At 40.5% G+C, this 19,453-nt stretch overlaps 1 protein-coding gene across 9 annotated transcripts in view; it reads left to right on the top strand.

Moving 5' to 3' along the window:
- Positions 1–19,453, top strand: part of DDX42 (DEAD-box helicase 42) — a 50,642-nt gene that overhangs the window by 23,352 nt on the left and 7,837 nt on the right. For 3 of the 9 annotated variants that reach the window (XM_021066770.2, XM_084983966.1, XM_084983967.1), the window contains 10 exons: positions 5,012–5,073; positions 6,382–6,418; positions 7,247–7,396; positions 11,748–11,852; positions 14,499–14,618; positions 15,346–15,522; positions 16,112–16,240; positions 17,761–17,860; positions 18,412–18,459; positions 19,261–19,358. In XM_021066770.2, coding sequence (XP_020922429.2) covers positions 5,012–5,073; positions 6,382–6,418; positions 7,247–7,396; positions 11,748–11,852; positions 14,499–14,618; positions 15,346–15,522; positions 16,112–16,240; positions 17,761–17,860; positions 18,412–18,459; positions 19,261–19,358 — 1,026 coding nt within the window. Of the gene's footprint in view, positions 1–5,011; positions 5,074–6,381; positions 6,419–7,246; positions 7,397–11,747; positions 12,343–12,395; positions 14,619–15,345; positions 15,523–16,111; positions 16,241–17,760; positions 17,861–18,411; positions 18,460–19,260; positions 19,359–19,453 lie in introns of all 9 variants that reach the window. The other 6 variants (XM_084983970.1, XM_084983971.1, XM_084983968.1 and 3 more) reach the window with 4 other exon arrangements.

The following is a 19,453-nucleotide window of genomic DNA, read 5'->3' as shown; positions in this document are numbered from 1 at the left end:
TATTTTGCATTTCAGCTTGCTTAATCTTTAAATCTTGTATTTTTTTGCTCAATGTTTCTCATAACTTATCAGTCTTTGCCACCAGTTTATTTCCAAGATCTTGGCTTATCTTTAGTATTATTAGTCTAAAGTCTATTTCATAGAGGTTGCTAATCTCCAGATCACTTATCTGTTTTTCTGGGGTTTTCTTCCTTGTTCCTTTATTAGAGTCATAATCCTCTGCCTTTTCGTTTTGTATAGTATTTTTGTATGGTCTCCTTTTTGCAGACAGTAGGGTTGTAGCCTCTCTTGTGCCTGAAGTTGTATGGGGGCTTGCTGCAGGCTTCCTGATGGGAAGGACTGTTACCTGCCCACTGGTAGGTGAGGCTGGTTCTTATCCCTCTGGTGGGTGGGGCTTTGTCTCTGGTTGTGATTAGAGGCTGCTGTGTGAGGGTCTTTAGGCAGCCTGTTTGCTGATGGGAGGGGCTGTGTCCCCATCTGGTTTGTTGTTAGGTCTGGGGCTTCTCCACCCTCATGGGTGGAGCCAGATTTTTCCAAAATGGCCACCTCTGGGGCAGTTCATGCTGATGACTATTCCTGAGACCTTTGCCTCCAAGATCCTTCCCCCACAATGGGCCACAGTCACCCACTGATTTCCTAGGCGATCCTCCAAGATTGCAGACAGGTCTGACCCAGATACATATGGAGTCTCTGCTTTGCCCTGGGACCTAGTGCAAGTGGGGCCTGTGTGCACCTTTCAAAAGTGGAGTCTCTGTTTCTGCCAGTCCTCTGGAGCTCCTGTGCACAAGCCCTGCTGGCCCTCAGTGCCAAAAGCTCTGGGGGCTTCTCCCCCCAGATCCTCAGGCGTAACCTGATGTGGGGCTCGGAACTCTGACTCCTGTGGGTGAGCCTCTGTAGTATAGTTGCTTTCCAGTCTCTGGGCTGCCCACCCAGTGGGCATGGGGTTGCTTATATCGTGTAATCACCCCTCCTACTGTCTCGATGTGGCCTCGTCTTTGTCATTTAGTGTAGGATATCTTTTTTGATAGTTGGCAGTCTATTTTGTTGAAGGCTGCTCAACAGTTGGTTGTAATTTTGTTGGTCTTAGGAGAGAAGGTAAGCTCCAGTCCTTCTGCACTGCAATCTCAATTCTGTTTCCTGGAAGTCTTAAAATACAAGCATGACGTCTATTTCTTTTTCTTTTCTTTTTTAATTTTTAGGGCCGCACTTGCAACATATGGAGGTTTCCTGGCTAGGGGTCCAACTGGGGCCACAGCTGCCAGCCTATGCCACAGCCACAGCAACACCAGATCCAAGCCATGTCTGCAACCTATACCACAGCTCATGACAACGCCTGATCCTTAACCTACCAAGTGAGGTCAGGGATTGAACCCTCAACCTCATGGTTCCTAGTTGGATTCGTTTCCATTGAGCCACAGTGGCAACTCCCATAATGTCTATTTCTTATTAACATTCATGACTTCGCTGTAGAAATTGAAACTTGTGACCTCTTTCTTAAAACTCTTGTCACTGAATTTTGTGATTTTACATTTTATTCCTTATTTCTCTGACTTTTCTGTTTATTCACTTAATTACTTTTTTCTTAGGAAAAATTTTGACACATACAAAAGTGAATAAAATGAGCCCCCCACCCAGCTTTATCAGTTAACAGGTTTTGGTCAATCTTTTGTTACCTTAACACTTTTCATCCCTCTTTTAGATTATTTTATTTATTTATTTATTTATTTTTGTCTTTTTGCTATTTCTTTGGGCCGCTCCCACAGCATATGGAGGTTCCCAGGCTAGGGGTCGAATCGGAGCTGTAGCCACCAGCCTACGCCAGAGCCACAGCAACACGGGATCTGAGCCGCGTCTGCAACCTACACCACAGGTCACGGCAACGCCAGATCCTTAACCCACTGAGCAAGGGCAGGGACCGAACCCGCAACCTCATGGTTCCTAGTTGGATTCGTTAACCACTGCGCCACGACGGGAACTCCTCTTTTAGATTATTTTAAAGTAAATCTCAGACATATCATTTCGTTCATCAGCATTTCTGTAGTTCCATAACTCTTAAAAAATACTACTTCCATTATTGTACCCCCCCAAAAAATTCTTACATAGCCATTTGACCATTACCTGTCATTCTTGTGATCCTCTTTCAGTTTTTCAAATGATTCTCCTACAGTTCTCTATTGATATGCTGCCTTCACTCTTTTTATATTCCTTAGTGACCTCATCTACTCAAACTTAACTTCCATGTGAATAATTAATAGCTTTAGTTCCATAGTGTCTCTTTGATTTCAGCTCTGCTTTTTTAGAAGCCTACTGGCCATTTTTACTATGGTGTGTCCCCTGACACCTTAAACCCAATTTATCTTTTTTTTTTTTTTCCCTCATCAGGTCTTTTGCTTTATTTCTCTTAATGGCATCAATATTCATACAGTGACGTTGAGTTTAATTTCTTCCTTTGACTTACCTGTCTCATTTTCTTTTTAGCAGGGGATCAAGCACCTTCATGACTTGCTGCATTTAATTCTCAGAATATAAAGGAGAGTAGGCAGAAAAAATATATATAAACGTTTTAACTAATAAGAAAAATGAACCTTAAGATAATTCACTTCCCTTCCCCAAATCATAATGGCACTATGTGGCAGAGCTGGGACTCTAATTTTTCTTGCTTAGTAGTATTGAGAACTACCTCTTGTGCATTACATCATGCTGCCTTTCCTCTCGTCATTTGCCAGTTTCTGTCCATCTTTACAGTATCTCTTGCATTTCTTTCTTCCTGTTTCCACTGTGGTCATCTTAACTTTATACCTGCATTAACTCTTGCCTGATCTAAATTCTCTCCCAATGCTTTAGGCTCCACTTTCCCACGTATATGGTATACAACTCAGAGTAATTAGACTAAAGCATGTTTCTTGTACTGCTCCTCTTGGCTTGAAAACTGCCCCTTTATTGCTTATGAAATAAAGTCCTTCTGGATTCCTCAATTACTTGTTACCTGAAGTTTTCAGCCAAGATTTTCTCTCTCCTCTAAGGAGTAGGGAAAGAAAGAATCCAATATGTATGTGTTTTTGTTTGGCCTAATAAACATTGCTTTTTAAAATAAGAGCCAACATTTTTAAGATCAGGAGATTTTGCCCAGAAGTTCAGACTTGAAAAGTGGGAAATCTGGGGGTTCCTTCAGGGCTCAGTGGGTTAAGGACCCACCATTTTCACAGCTGTGGTGCAGGTTCAGCCCCTGGCCTAGGAATTTTTGCATTTCCAGGCCAAAAAAGAGAAGGAAAAAAAAAAAAAAAAAAAAGGCAGGGCTGGGGAGGAAATCTGGCAAGCCTAGCCCTGCATTCTTGCATGGCAAAAACAGGCCAGCTGCTGAGCAAATGGCTGCATGCTATAGACAAAGCAGGCTTTTTCTAGTTCACCAGAATCCCATTAGTCCGTTTTGTCTTCTTGATATTGAAGCCATCATTTAGAACCGTTTATCATAACACTTGAGTTGTAGTTTTTTTATGGTGGGAAAATATTTTTCTTCAGTTAGTCTTCTATCAAATACCAGAAATTAACAGACCCGGGGGCTATGTGATAGAAGAGTGAGAGCATGCTTCTTTTTCTTTTTTTTTTTTTTTGCTTTTTAGGGCTGCACCTGTGGCATATGGAGGTTCCCAGGCTAGGGGTCTAATTGGAGCTGTAGCCACTGGCCTACTCCAGAGCCACACCAGTGCCAGATCTGAGCCTCGTCTTCGACCTCCACTACAGCTTATGGCAACACTGGATCTTTAACCCACTGAGTGAGGCCAGGGATTGAACCTGCAACCTCATGGTTCCTAGTCAGATTCGTTTCTGCTGCACCATGATGGGAACTCCTCATGTTGTTTTAACAAGTAGAAGTTATTGCAGAATATGTTTTAACCTTGGGGGGAATTACTTAATTCTTCTGACCTTGATTTTTACATGTATAAAACAAAGACTTAATTTAGATCAATAATTATCAATTTACTGTGTATTAAGAATTGCCTTCGGAGGAGTTCCCGTCGTGTCAGTGGTTCACAAATCCGACTAGGAACCCTGAGGTTGTGGGTTCGATCCCTGGCCTCGATCAGTGGGTTAAGGATCTGGCGTTGCCGTGAGCTGTGGTGTAGGTCGCAGACACGGCCTGGATCCCGAGTTGCTGTGGCTCTGGCGTAGGCTGGCGGCTACAGCTCTGATTTGACCCCTAGCCTGGGAACCTCCACATGCATGGGAGCAGCCCAAGAAATGGCAAAAAGACCAAAAAAAAAAAAAAAAAAAAAAAAAAAAGAATTGCCTATGGAAAATGGAAAAAAATGCATGCATTTAAGTCTACCCTTAAGGATTCTGATTGATTTAGTAGGTTTATTTAGAGTAGGGTTTTTCAGCCTCGGGACTATTGACATTTGAGGCTGAATAATGAATAATTCTTTGTTTTGTGGTCTGTCTTATGTATTGTAGAATGTTTGGCAGTATCTATGGCCTTTACCCACTAGATGTTAGTAACAAGCCCCTACCCCAAGTTTGAACAGCCAAAAATGTCTTCTGACATTGCCAAATGTTCCCTCCAGACAAAATTGTCCCAGGTTGAGAACCACCTTTCCAGAGCTGGATCTGGAAATCTGCATTTTTTACTAGTCCCTTTGGCAATCTGATGTAAATGATTGTAAGCTACACTTCGAGAAGGCTGATATGCCTGAATTTAAGGCCTTTTGCAGCCATAATTATAACATTAACTCTTTAAAAAAGTGAGCATTCAGGCATTTTTGTTAATTTTTCCATACATGGTATATTTGCAGATAAAAATCATGCAATCCATGTATAGCCAAGTTTTGAGAACATTTGAATATTGCTCTTTGAAAAAGAATTGTCAGACAATTCGATTGCATCAGAATGCAGTTGTTAAAATGCATAGCTTGAAACTCTGGTGGTGCTTGTTCAAATCTAAAAATTCTTTGTAAGGAAATTTCCCTTTCAGGATTTTTAGTTGCTGATTCTGTATGACCTTTTGTTTCATTAGGATCAAGCAGCTAGAGACATGAAGAGGCTTGAAGAAAAGGACAAAGAAAGAAAAAACGTGAAGTAAGTTGTTTTCTTTTCCCTCAAAAAGTTACATGAGAATTGCCATAGTATTGTAAAGCCTAAAGTTTATAGAGAAAAATTAAAACACACAAATGTCTTGACTTGAAGTTATTCATGTATTGTGAATAACATTTCTGTAGGTAATAGAAATAATTTTGCATTTGTAATAGTTAAAAGGCTTTCTCTTTGGTAGACTGTTATTTGGTATTTGACTATAAATAGTTTAGTAAACATAAGAATGAGTTAATAGTGAGAGTCAAGAGAGCATCATTAGTAGAGTTTGGGTTTGTTCTGCGTTTTGTCCCATAACTAATATAAAATAGGTTTATGCATATGTGATGGATTTTGCGAAGTAATGGTGATTATGTCACAAAAACTATGTATATTATTAATAAATAATAAAACCTAATTTATATAAGGAGTGACATCCTGCTTTAGCAGTCAGAATGTGAAATACTTTATTTTCAAGGAAAGAGAAGTCTCTTCTTTCCATTCCTGAATATACTCTTCTTAAGGCTTTTGCTACCAAGCACAAGGAGGCATGGTTGGACTTTTCCTTCTGCTTGGCCTTCAGTGCTCAGGCCCTCCCCAAGGTTCCTGTGCCGCATGGAGGTTCAGCCCACCCTTGGGTGATTATTGTGTCTCGTGTTCTTTTCCAGCTTCCCTACATTGGTGGTGTTGCTTGCCTAGGTTAGGCAGAAAGTCTGATTAAAAAGAGATGGTGGTGGGAACTAAGCAACCATTCTTTCTAGAGCTCCTGAGAGGGGCAAGTGGCAATGGTCCACTTCTCCATGTGAACCGTTTGGGAATTTTAGTCCTAATCTTTAAAAAGTTGAGGTAGTTTTTCTCTCTTTCCCAAGGATTTTTATATAATACAGTTGCTCCAGAACCAGAAACTCTGGGGCACATTAAGAAGTTGTAACCTTCTTGTTAGTGTATACCAAATGCATGTTTTTTGTTTCTTTAAATATAAAATCCTTTTCACGATGGTGTTTGTCGTATGGGGTTGACAAAGCTAGGATCCTTGGGTATCTACCTTCAAAAGATTTTACTCCTTATATTCTTGTTAGTATTTGACTTTTCTAGGGGTACCATAGCCCATCCAAAAGAAATGCAAACTTCAGCTTATAGAGTGAAGCCAGACATGTATGATGGATGGTTAGTTTACAGTGTGCTTATTGCTGCTTTGTTATTGTTAGTGTTGAGAGTTCCTGTGCTGTATGGAATTCAACACTAATGTGCTATAAGTATGGAGCTGGGTATGTGGAACATTTGCAGGGAAGTTTGTTTCTCCGCTTGTTTTTCCAGGGGTATTCGAGATGACATTGAAGAGGAAGATGACCAAGTGAGTTCCTATGCAGTATTTCTCTTTTACTTTTACCCCACAAAGTCTGTACTGGGGACAAGCTAGAGCTTGCCTTTACTGAGATGGCCATTCCTGACGTTCAGCAGGGAATGTCATTTGACTTGTTCCTTTTCTACGAGGGTGACCGATTGGTATTGTAAAGATTCACGTGGCTTTCCCCTATGTTGAAGACGGAACTATGGTTCAACCATTAACATCAAAAACAAATATGAGCTTTATTCAGCTAGATTTTTTTTAATTCAAAATTAATGTTCTGATAAGGAGTAGAGTAGTGGGGGATCTACAGATGGCCTCTAGCAACATCTATCCTCTGTTTCTAAGGGTTCTGTTTGTGGTTCTTGTGTTTTAAGATGGAACATTAAATGACTGTCCTTTAGTAATTTTTTTTTTCCATTCAGTTGTGGGATTGTGAGAAGGGAACCAGAGTGAGCAATAGTCCTTTCCAGGTTTGTGACCCTTCTAATCAGTGTTAACTTCCAAACTTGGATTGGTAAAGCCACAGCATATGTTTCACTGCTCTGGGCGGGGTTGGTAGACACCCCATCCCAGGAAGGCCGTGCAACAGACAGATTTGTAAGTCTTCTGTTAAGCAAGCTAAATCATTTTATGGTATTGTCTTACTCGTTTCCTCCGATTGTCCCTCTGAATACTGCTGTTGTTAAAGGAATCATTGCTAGTAAGAGTCTTGCCTTACTTGGTAGGTATTTGTACTGTGCAGTCATCTGGTACACTGTGTGCACTAATTACAGGAGCAGAGCTGTTCTCATTTGTATCTGGGTATGATTATGTTCTTGTGCTTTCCTGCAGGAAGCTTATTTTCGGTACATGGCTGAGAATCCAACTGCTGGTGTCGTCCAAGAGGAGGAGGAAGATAATTTGGAATATGATAGTGATGGGAATCCAATTGCACCTTCCAAAAAAATCATTGATCCTCTTCCTCCCATTGATCACTCAGAGGTTGGTGTTTCTTGCTGAATTTAACTCTTCTTTCAAGCTGATACAGCTCTTCAGCTTTCGTATTTAGGTTTCCCTGATATCAGAGTACTCTTGATTCATACTCCTTATATCACGAGAATATTTGTTTGGGATTTTGTCATCTTTGTCAAGTGCCAGAGTCAGAAAGTGGCTGAGTGGTTGAAACTTTGTAGATTATATTGTTGTACCCAGGTACAGCTGAGTCACTTGCTCGTATTCCTTTTTAGGCCAAGAGTTGTTTTCAAGCAATTGTTGTTTTTCAGACCATCACTTACCATTCTCCTTTCACAATGAGTCCCTGGGCCTGCATTTGTGTTTTTTTGTTTGTTTTTGGTTTTGTTTTTTTGGTCTTTTATAGAGCTGCACTTGGCATCATATGGAAGTTCCCAGGCTAGGGGCCAAATCAGAGCTGTAGCTGCTGGCCTACACCATAGCCACAGGCCTACGCCACAGCAACCTCAGGATCCGAACCACTGCGACCTACACCACAGCTCATGGCAATGCCAGATCCTTTAACCCACAGAGCAAGGCCAGGGATCAAACCTGCATCCTCATGGATACTGGTCAGGTTCGTTACCACTGAGCCATAAGGGGAACTCCTTGGTTTGCTTTTTAATTGTTGTAAGTCTTTACTATTTCTCCCAGATCTGGGGCAGATGAAAGACTGTTCCTTAAAAGTGAAACCAAGAATCACAGGTTCTGTAAACCGGGAAAAGGAAATGAAGTTATCAGTATACTCACTTGGGGGGCGGGGGGAATTTAGTGTTTGAACCATGTTAAATAAGAGACTAGAGCTTGTGTACCCTAGTGAGTCTAGATCTGCAACAGTGGTTTTCAAAGTGTGGTCTAAAGATTCCTAGAAGGATCTTTTCAGGGAGTCTACAAAGTTAAAGGAATTTTCTTTTTTCTTTTTTTTATGTCTTTTTGCCTTTTCTATGGCCGCTTCCCGTGGCATATGGAGGTTCCCAGGCTAGGGGTCCAGTTGGAGCCATAGCCACCGGCCTACGCCAGAGCCACAGCAACTCGGGATCTGAGCCGCATCTGCTCACGGCATCGCCGGATCCTTAACCCATGGAGCAAGGCCAGGGATCGAACCTGCAACCTCATGGTTCCTAGTCAAGTTCGTTAACCACTGTGCCACGAAGGGAACTCTAGGAGTTTTCGTAGTAATGCCAAGATTATGTGCCTGTTTCACTGCCTCAGCATTTGCATGAATGGCTAAAAGCAATGCTGGCATCTTATGATGAATCAAGACAGTGGTAGCAACTGTTCTAGTAGTCAGTGTATTCCTCCCTGCCAGACCATCTCAGTTTAAAGGAAAAAAAGGGAAAAAAAAAAAAAAAGCATCAGCTTCGTTTAAGAATATCCTTGATGGAGTTCTTGCTATGATGCAGTGGGATTGGTGGCATCTCTGCAGCACAGGTTCAATTCCCAGGTGTATAGCAGGTTAAAGGATCCAGGGTTGCCACAGCTGTGGCATAGGTCACAACTGCGGCTTGGATCAGATCCCTGGCCTGGGAACTCCATATGCCTCAGAGTGCCCAAAAAGAAAAAAAAAAGAATGTCTTTGATGAAATAGCAAAAATTATTTTTTATTAAATCTTGACCCTTATGTTTCATGTCTTTTATTCTGTTTGACAAAATGGGAAGGGCAAGGAAAGCAGTGGTCTCAAGGAAGGACACTTAGATGTTTGAGTTGTGAGCTGAACTAGCTCCCTTCTTTTCATGGAACACCATTTTCACTTGAGAAAATGAGTGACATATCAAGGAAAACAGTTTAAAGTGTTTATTGCCAATGGTAGCAATTCAAGCAAAAATGGGAAGTTGAGAAATGTATTCACCACAGTGAGCTTGACAGCTTTCTAAGTCTGTTGTAATGAAAGTGATGATGTTAGTCAAATGTAATATATGTATTTTATTAATTATGTAATGAAATGTTTTAGATGATCTGCATACCATCTCAGTGAATCAGGTATTTTTAGATGGCCAGTGCATGATGTTAAGAAATCGTGCATGATGGAGTTCCTGTCGTAGTGCAGTGGTTAACGAATCCGACTAGGAACCATGAGGTTGCGGGTTCGGTCCCTGGCCTTGATCAGTGGGTTAGGGATCCGGCGTTGCCGTGAGCTGTGGTGTAGGTTGCAGACTTGGCTCGGATCCCGCGTTGCTGTGGCTCTGGCGTAGGCCAGTGGCTACAGCTCCGATTCAACCCCTAGCCTGGGAATCTCCATATGCCGCGGGATCGGCCCAAGAAATAGCAACAACAACAACAAAAAAGACAAAAGACAAAAGACAAAAAAAAAAAAAAAAGAAATGACCACTTGTGGAGTTTTAGTGTGGTATCAAAGAAGAATAAGTCCACAAGTATCTGAAAGGTTATGGATAAATACTCTCTGCTTTTCCAGCTTCCTACTTTTACAAGGCCAAATTTTCTTTGATCAAAATAATGTATTGGAGTTCCCATCGTGGCTCAGTGGTTAATGAATCTGACTAGGAACCATGAGGTTGTGGGATCGGTCCCTGGCCTTGCTCAGTGGGTTAAGGATCCTGAGTTACCCTGAGCTGAGGTGTAGGTTGCAGACACGTTGCTGTGGCTCTGGTGTAGGCCAGTGGCTACAGCTCCGATGGACCCCTAGCCTGGGAACCTCCATATGCTGCGGGTGCGGCCCTAGAAAAGGCAAAAAGACAAATAAATAAATAAATAAATAAATAAATAAAAATGTATCACAACAATTTGGATGCAGTAGGAAGCATTTTCTTTTAAATCAAACATTAAAAAGATTTGCAAAAATGTAAAACAATGTTATAAAGATAATTTTTATTGAAGCATTTATTTGAAAGGGTAATAGGTTTGTTACTTTTAAATCAGTTATAAATTAAAATTCATAGTTGTCTTAATTTTAATAAAGTAAGTATCAATAGTTAACCTACAAAAACTGGTGTTTTCATTAAATGTAAAGGGCACCTGAGATGAAAAAGTTTGAAAATTGCTGCCCTAGACCGGAGTAAGGATTATCTTCACTTTTTCTGTTTCCTTTTGTGCAACTGTTACCACATAAGGAGTTGGTATTTTACATGTGGCAAATGAAACTAAATATGTGAAACTAATCTAGGAGGGTACATCCATGATAAAGAGTGAAAAGCCAATAAGAAAAAAACATACAAATGTTTGAAATTGTTATCTAATAAAACACGTGAGGTACTTGACAAAGTGCTCAAAGTTCATCATGTCTGGGATATCCTAAAGTTGTCCTAATAAAATGGGCAGGCTGCCAGGAGAGGAGAAAAAAGATACCGCTTTTTTCATTTTTCTTTTTCTTTTGGATCAAAAAAAAAAATTAGATGTAAAAATTTATATATTGTAAATTTTTGTGAACAAAGACAAAAATTCTTGCCCTCCTGGAGCCTCCATTCCGATAAGAGAACTGAAGAAAATCCTCTTAATGGCCTAGTGCGGCATTGTGGGGAGCATACCAAAACGTCCTACTAATAATGCCAAAGGAGATTTTCTTTCTTTTTGTTGATTGTGCATAGATAATTTTAGGCTGTGTCTAGAATTAAGAAATTTTTGACCATCTACCAAAGACTTAAGTTCTCCTTAAAAAATAAGTTTATTGTAAATAGCTACATGTGTTTTTTTTGGGGGGGTTGTTTGTTTTTGTGTTTTTGCCTTTTCTAGGGCCGCACCCGCAGCATATGGAGGTTTCCAGGCTAGGGGTTTAATTGGAGCTGTAGCCACCGGCCTGCACCAGAGTGACAGCAACTTGGGATCCGAGCCACACCACAACTCACGGCAACGCGGGATCCTTAACCCACTGAGCGAGGCCAGGGATCAAACCCACAACCTCATGGTTCCTAGTCGGATTCGTTAACCACTGCGCCACCACAGGAACTCCAATAGTTACATGTTTTTAAAAATAATAGAGCTCCCTCTAAAGGCAGGGCTCTCCCCAAAGGAAATATTAGTAATGTTTTTAAATGCCTGGGTCAAGGTAAACAGTTTACTCCAAAACATAGTTAAGTGCTGTAGATTGGAACACACAAGTCTTTGGCTTTAGCGATTGCTTAGTCTGCATCATGGCTGTTCACATCTGAGGTGTCCTTAAGAGTCTCCTTAAGAAGTAGGTTGGTGTTAATATTGAAAACAGGAATAAGAAAAAGTACTGGCCATGCTTTTGGAATTTGTATCATGAATAAAATGAATTCCTTTGTTCTCTCTAGCTAGTTATGGCTTTACTTGTATAATATTTGTAAAGGGTTATTTTGCATTAAAATCAAACTTACAGGATTGACTCTTGAATTCTAGACTAACTTTGAATAATTGGACCTGCAGATTGACTATCCACCATTTGAAAAAAATTTTTACAATGAACATGAAGAGATAACCAACCTCACCCCACAGCAGCTAATAGATCTCCGACATAAGCTCAATCTTCGGGTAAGTCAGCCATTAAGGCAAATATTCATATGAATGTTAATTAGTCCAGAGTTGATATTGCTTATACAAACTAAAATAACCTTGAATTTCTTTTCTAGTGGTCCCTGAACTATCTCTATACAGTAATAATTAGATCACTTGGGCTCTTTTTTTTTTTTTTTTTTTTTGTATGGCTGCACCTGGAAATGAAAGTTCCCAGGTTCAGGGTCGAATCAGAGCTGCAGCTGCTAGCCTAACCTAGCCACAGCCATGCCAGATCAGAGCCGTGTCTGCAGCCTACACCACAGCTTTCGGCAACACCAGATCTTTAACCTACGGAATAAAACCAGCGATCGAACCCAAGTCATCATGGATCCTTGGGTTTGTTATCGCTGAGACATGATAGGAACTCCCCTCGGGCCTTAGGTCTTGATTTTATTGTTTTAGTTTTCTATTTTAGTATGGCTTTGGCTCTTATGTCTTGATTTTATTGTTTTAGTCTTCTATTTTAGTATGGCTTTGGCTCTTATGTCTTGATTTTATTGTTTTAGTCTTCTATTTTAGTATAGCTTTGTTTTTTTTTTTTCCCTTTCTATTTTTGGCTGCCTTGCAGCATATGGAACTCCCAGTCCAGGGATCAGCTCGGAGCCACAGTTAAGACCTAAGCCACATCTGTGGCATTGCCAAATCCTTAACCCACTGTGCAGGGGTCCCAGTGCTCCTAAGACACTGCTGATCCCAGTTGTTTTTTCCTTAAATGTGATACACATGAGTGCTGTATGTATCTGTTCAGTCAACTTTGTATGTTGTGTTGGAACCATAGGTCATGTGACCTTAAAACTAATCAAGTATTTCCTCACTGAGAACAGTGTGCTGAGAATAAGAGCTGTGTTGGGTGGGCTAGAGATGAAGACAAAGGCGCTCCCCATCTTCATGAAGAGGAGACAAGACTAATAAAAGTGAACAGATATGTGAAATCTTAAGACTATTTTGAAATTAAAATTATATACAACACAACTTTTTTTTTTCTGGCAGTGCCCATGGCATGTGGAAATTCCTGGGCCAGGGATCAAACCAGAGCCCCTGCAGTGACAACACTGAATCTTTTTTTTTTTTTTTTTCCTTTTAAGGGCTAAACCCGCAGTATATGGAAGTTCCCAGACTAGAGGTTGAATCGGAGCTACATCTGCCAGCCTACACCACAGCCGCAGCAACACGGGATCCTAGTGGCATCTGCGACGTATACCACAGCTGACAGCAGCACCCGATCCTTAACCCACTGAGTGAGGCCAGGTATCGAACCTGCATCCTCATAGATCCTAGTTGGGTTCATTACCACTAAGCCACACAGGAACCTCCACAGTGCCAGGTATACTTATTAACTTGCTGTGCCAGAGGAGAACTTGGGCACACTTTTTTTTTTAATTAGAAGATGAATTTAACTTTTTTTTTTTTTTTTTTTTTTTGGCTTTTCTGGGGCCACTGCTTCGGCATATGGAGGTTCCCAGGCTATGGGTCGAATTGGAGCTGTAGCCACTGGCCTACGCCAGAGCCACAGCAACAAGGAATCCAAGCCGCGTCTGCAACCTACACCACAGCCACAGCAACTCGGGATCCTAGTGGCACCTGCGACGTACACCACAGCTCACAACAACGTTGGATCCTTAACCCACTGAGCGAGGCCAGGGATCAAACCCACAACCTTATGGTTCCTAGTCGGATTCGTTAACCACTGAGCCACGACGGGAACTCCAGATGAATTTAACTTTTGAAAACATGCATGTACTGATATCAGAATATTAGTTTAAATTGTCCACTAAAAAGCTTTGGGATGCACAGTGGCCACACTGTTGAGGGTGCTACTAGATAATAAGTGAAACATACAGATAAAACAGTGATGTTTCCTCTGGTGTGGGCAACTTTCTGGCCTTATAAGTTGCTGCTTGATATCAGAACTTCTGTTTGCTGAGGGGTTGTGTGTGCACACATGTTATGTGTGCTTGTCTGTTTTCTAAGAAGTATCCCTTCAAAAAAAACTTGTAAGTGAAATCCTGATTGGGAATATCAACAACACCCAAGAAGCACTGAAAGGTTGTCACTGTTGGAGGTTGAGCCTCATTCTTCACCTTGGTACAGTTCAAACAATTGTTGGCCGTGTCTGAATCATCACTAAGTGGAGCATTCGCTCTTCAGGCATAACTGAAAACGGAGACAGTAGATAGTATCTTTATAACTAGTAGGTATAGATGCATCTAATTTGGAGCTCATTAACACTCTTCATTTTATTTCAAGAGTAAATTTAATCTTTTCTTCCTCCTGATTAATGGTTATGCAAATGGGGAAAATATTAATGACTTTTTCCAATTTACTGAACATTGCTTTTTATTTCTAATGAGAAAATTAATTTTGATTTAAGAGATTCCTGTACCCTTTATCATTTAAAATCAAATGACTGTTATCTCAGGAATGCTTACCTTGGAGTTTTTTTATGAGGTTTTAGATCTGTATATTGTTTGAATTTTACCTTTTCAAACAGTGTAGGCTGTTGGCAACATTTTCACTTCTTCATACTCCAGGTAAATGCTAGATACAGGTAAATACTGTTGAACTTCCAGTGCTATTTATTTTGAAGTACAAGTCATTCCTGCAAGTTGTCTTTAACTCTAGGTTTCTGGTGCTGCACCTCCTAGACCAGGAAGTAGTTTTGCTCATTTTGGGTTTGATGAACAACTGATGCACCAGATTCGGAAATCTGAATACACACAGCCCACTCCAATACAGTGCCAGGTAAGTAAAACATAATGAAGGAAAAGTGAAGTAGAATGGCATTCAGTGACTGTTACTTTTTTTTTTTTTTAACTAGCAAGTCAAGCAAACAGCATTATACTGTACAGAATATTGTACAGTACAGAATTATATTGACATGGATAGAATTTTTGAAATCTCTAAAAATTAAAGAGCAAAAGTGAATTTTTTTACCACTCTGAAGTTGCTAAGTGGCTGGGAAATGTTCTTTTGTGTCTGATAAATGTCTTGAAAATTGATCTGAAGTAACTGATCATTAGGCCTAAACTGAACCAAAAAAAAAAAAAAAAAAAAGATTTGTGTGGGGAGACATTTAGCACTGTTACTGATTAGAATTCCTTTGTCTGTGGCCTGAAAATTCTCATTTATAACCAAAAATAATAGCTTCTGTCTCCCACTTACATATGGATTTTATTCATTCCTGCACAATTCAGTATATGGATGAGATTGGATAGATATCCAATTCAGTATATGGATAGGTAGTCTGTATCTTCTCAAGGGGATGAAATTTTTTTAAAATTTAGCAGTGATGATATCATTTCCTACGAATCAAGAATTTCTTGTTACTCCATAGCCAGTATGCAGAGTCTGGGATATTTTTGTCCCATTGGAGATAAATGTCATTAATAGTCATTTGTCCTTCCCCAGATTTTCTTCAATACATCTTTAAAATCGAAAGTTTAGAGTGGATGCTTTTTTTTCTCTCTAGGGTGTACCTGTGGCGTTAAGTGGTAGAGACATGATTGGTATTGCCAAAACAGGCAGTGGAAAAACTGCAGCCTTTATCTGGCCCATGTTGATTCATATAATGGACCAGAAGGAATTGGAGCCAGGTGATGGACCAATTGCGGTGATTGTGTGTCCTACTAGGGAGCTTTGCCAGCAGGTATGTGTTTTATATAGAAGCATATGTAAACTAGTAAGAGATTAGCCAGTCAAGTGGGTAGAATTACCAGGAAACCTTTTTTTTTTAATTGTAGTAAAATACCAAAGTTTACCATTTTAACCATTACTATGTGTACAGTCAGTGGTTTTAAGTATGTTCACATTGTTGCACTACCAGGAAACTTCTGGAAAATATTATTTGTTGTGTTTTTTCTATATAACCAAATACTTTTCCCTAAAAAGACTATTGTTTTAAGGAGGTAGGGGGACCCTGATACGGGAATTGTTTGTATTGTTAGTTCCTAGCATTTTCCTCCTGGGTTAATTCATTTTGTTTGATAGAAAGGCAAAGACAGGGTCAGGAACAAAAGTGAAAAAGAATAATCACTATATAAGATTTTAGATAGTCTGTTGAGATGTGATAATGACACTCAAATCACTTACTTTCTAAATAAAATTGTGATTTTAAAGAAATGCTTTTGATTTTCTATTGACATCCCATTCTGTGTACTTTTCATAACTCCTTTTTGGGTTCCTGACAGGTATTTGTTAGTGTCAGAGTTTGTTAATTTGTCATGTCAACTCTGTAGATCCATGCAGAATGTAAGCGGTTTGGGAAGGCGTATAATCTTCGATCAGTGGCTGTGTATGGAGGAGGGAGCATGTGGGAGCAGGCCAAGGCCCTTCAGGAGGGGGCAGAGATTGTTGTCTGTACACCAGTAAGTATGTCTTGGGTTTAAATAGCTTTTCAGCCTCTCTCGATACGGAAAAAATGTTGGAGGGCATTTCTTCTGAAATGTGGTAACACAGGGTTGAAAATACTCCGATGAGTTCTCATTGTGGCTCTGTGGTTAACGAATCCAACTAGGAACCATGAGGTTGCGGGTTTGATCCCTGGCCTTGCTCAGTGGGTTAAGGATCCAGCGTTGCCGTGAGCTGTGGTGTAGGTTGCAGACTTGGCTCGGATCCTGCGTTACTGTGGCTCTGGCGTAGGCTGTCAGCTACAGCTCCGATTTGACCCCTAGCCTGGGAACCTCCATATGCCGCAGGAGCGGCCCAGGAAATAGCAGAAAGACTAAAAAAAAAAGAAAAGAAAAGAAAATACTCTGATGGAGTGACAGCTGATGGCTTTGGTTTATTTTGATTGGTTGACTCAAATAGCAGTCATGTAAGATTCTCTATGTGTTACAGATTCCCCTCTATCTCTAGCAAATAGTTTTTCTTATACTCTCTTAGAAAATGGACTTGTGTTTACTGTGAGCATTAAGAATCAGAAAGATGCTCTGAATACAGTCAGAACTGCCTAGAAGATTGTAGCCTAAACATTAAAGCCCATCGATAAGGCTTTAAATTAGGTCGCTTCAGAATGCCTCACAAAAATACTTCTAACCAACCATCTTCCCGCCATTTATTTATTTGTTTATTTATTTATTTTCTTTTTTTTCTTTGGTTGTCCTGCAGCATGTCGAGTTCCCGGGCCAGGGATCAGATCCAAGCCACAGTTGGAACCTATGCCAAAGCTGCAGGTATGCTGGATCCTTTAACCTGGGGCAGGGATTGAACCTGCATCCTGGTGCTACAGAAACACTGCTGATCCCATTGTGCCACAGCGGGAACTCCTATTTTTGTTCATTTTAAAAAAAATTTTCCTGGGAGTATTGTTGACTTACAGTATTGTTAGTTCTTCCCACAATTTTCCCTCCTTCCCTCCCTTCCTCTCTTTCTTCCTCTCCCCCACCCCCAGTTTAAATCAGTTAATGTAAGGGGAGAATCCAGTTGAGTTTTCACATTTTCTATTCTTTTAGTCTCTGTGATGTATACAGTTTGAGGCTGTCAGACTAGTGTCTGTTACAGTCTTCTTGCCATGAGCTGAACTCTGGAAAGTTCTTATAAATGCCTTTGATTATATAGTTGACCCTCTACATCAGCGGGTTTCACCCAACTCTGGGTTCCACTAAACCAAGGAGTGAAAATATTCTGGGGGAAAAAATTCCATAAAGCAAAACTTGAATTTGCCATGTGCTGGCAGCTGTTTACATGGCACTTACATCGCATTTGGTATTATAAGTAATGTAGAGATGATTTATGGTAGGAGGGTATGTGTAGGTTATATATGCAAATACTACTACCTTTTATTTCTGGGACTTGAGGGTCCTCATGGCGGGTGGGATGAAGGATCCTAGAGCCAGTGCCTGGCAGATGCCGAGGGATGACTGTGCTTACTGTTCATTTCTCATAGGGTCGACTGATTGATCATGTGAAGAAGAAAGCTACTAACCTTCAAAGAGTGTCTTACCTTGTATTTGATGAAGCAGATCGGATGTTTGACATGGGATTTGGTATGCCTTGAATCCCAGTTTCTTCTGTCCCCATCCTCAGGATACTAATTTTTTCCATGTCTTTTCTAGACTTAATTTTTTCTCTATGTGAGAGAAGTTAAAAATAATCCTGGGTAGGGTTAGACCATAGAGATATAGCTAAGACAGTAACTATTTGTAGGAGTTCTCTCAGGAAAAGTCTGTTAGGCCTAACTAGGTTGTAGACATTCGAAAGTGTCTGGGGGAATATTATCTGTAGGTTTTATCTTTATTCATATGCTCTTGATGGTGGAGGCAAAAGTGTGGTATTAGATAGGTGGATGTCATATCATTCAAGGCTCTTTGCTTTCCAGTCCTCTTGAACTTACCCAGCTGTGTGAAAATTCTGAACAACTGTCTTTATTGACTGGAACTACTGGGCTAAGCCCAGCTAGGTGGAGCATAGGCAATTCTAGAATTTCCTTAATTCTTAGAATGTCTCGTATGAAGATTTCTTACTAAAATGAGTTTCCAGGCATCCCAAACTGTCCTACAGACTTATAATATTAATTTTACTCTTCTGCTTCTTCCAGAATACCAGGTGCGATCCATAGCAAGTCACGTCCGTCCTGACAGACAGAGTACGTATGAAGCAGTTTCATTAAGTCACAATTTGTACTCAGGATAAACACCTGTTTGTTTATCACAGTTACAGCAGCAAAAATGATCTCGTTTGTAGTCATGAGAAACCATAAATGGGAAGGTAATAACTGTTTACCTGAACTGGACAGGACCTTAGAGGTCATCAGATAGAATGCGCTCCTTTTGGTAGATGGTAAAACCAAGGCTGAGAACCAAATGACTTGCCTTAATTCATGGTTTGATCACTGTGTAGACAGTACACAGTGCAGATCTGCTCATTTGAAGTCAAGAGCCTTTTTCTGAACCATGCTCATAACTCTGTCTTAACTGAAAATGTGTAAAAGCAGAATAAGGGCAAAATTTTTTTTCCTTTGTCGGACTTCCCATCGTGGCTCAGCAGAAACGAGTCTGACTAGCAGCCATGAAGACGCAGGTCCGATCCCTGGCCTTGCTCAGTGGGTTATGGATCTGGCATTGCCATGAGCTGTGGTGCAGGTTGCAGACCCCGCTCAGATCCTGCGTTGCTGTGGCTGTGATGTAGGCCGGTGGCTACAGCTCCGATTTGACCCCTAGCCTGGGAACCTCCATATGCCACATGTGCAGCCCTAGAAAGACAAAAAAATTCTTTTTTTTTTTTTTTTAAGTATCATTGCCTTACAGTGTTGTGCTAAATGAGTCAGTTTTTAAACTAAATTTAAATTTCAGGCAGATTTATTTTTTTTTTAACAGTGAGAGTAGGAAGCTTAGTAGGTATTCAGAAAGAAGTCATACTGTTTAACAGAATTTACTTTACCTTTTAGCTCTCTTATTCAGTGCCACTTTTCGGAAAAAGATTGAAAAACTGGCCAGAGACATCCTGATTGACCCCATTCGTGTGGTGCAGGGAGATATTGGAGAGGTAACCCTCCCTGGGGCTAGATGGGTCTAGTGGGTTATTTCTCATATTATGGAGTCATGGAATTAATTTCTCAGTATTCAGAGGGGGGAGAAAAA

The sequence above is a fragment of the Sus scrofa genome, chromosome 12, assembly GCF_054392235.1.
Source record: "Sus scrofa isolate SSC_HxYL_T2T_F1_AM1 chromosome 12, Sscrofa_HxYL_maternal_Yorkshire_Landrace_v2.0, whole genome shotgun sequence".
Taxonomy (NCBI): Eukaryota; Metazoa; Chordata; class Mammalia; order Artiodactyla; family Suidae; genus Sus; species Sus scrofa.
The sequence above is the reverse complement of the archived record's forward strand: the minus strand, read 5'-3'. Positions and strand labels throughout refer to the sequence as shown.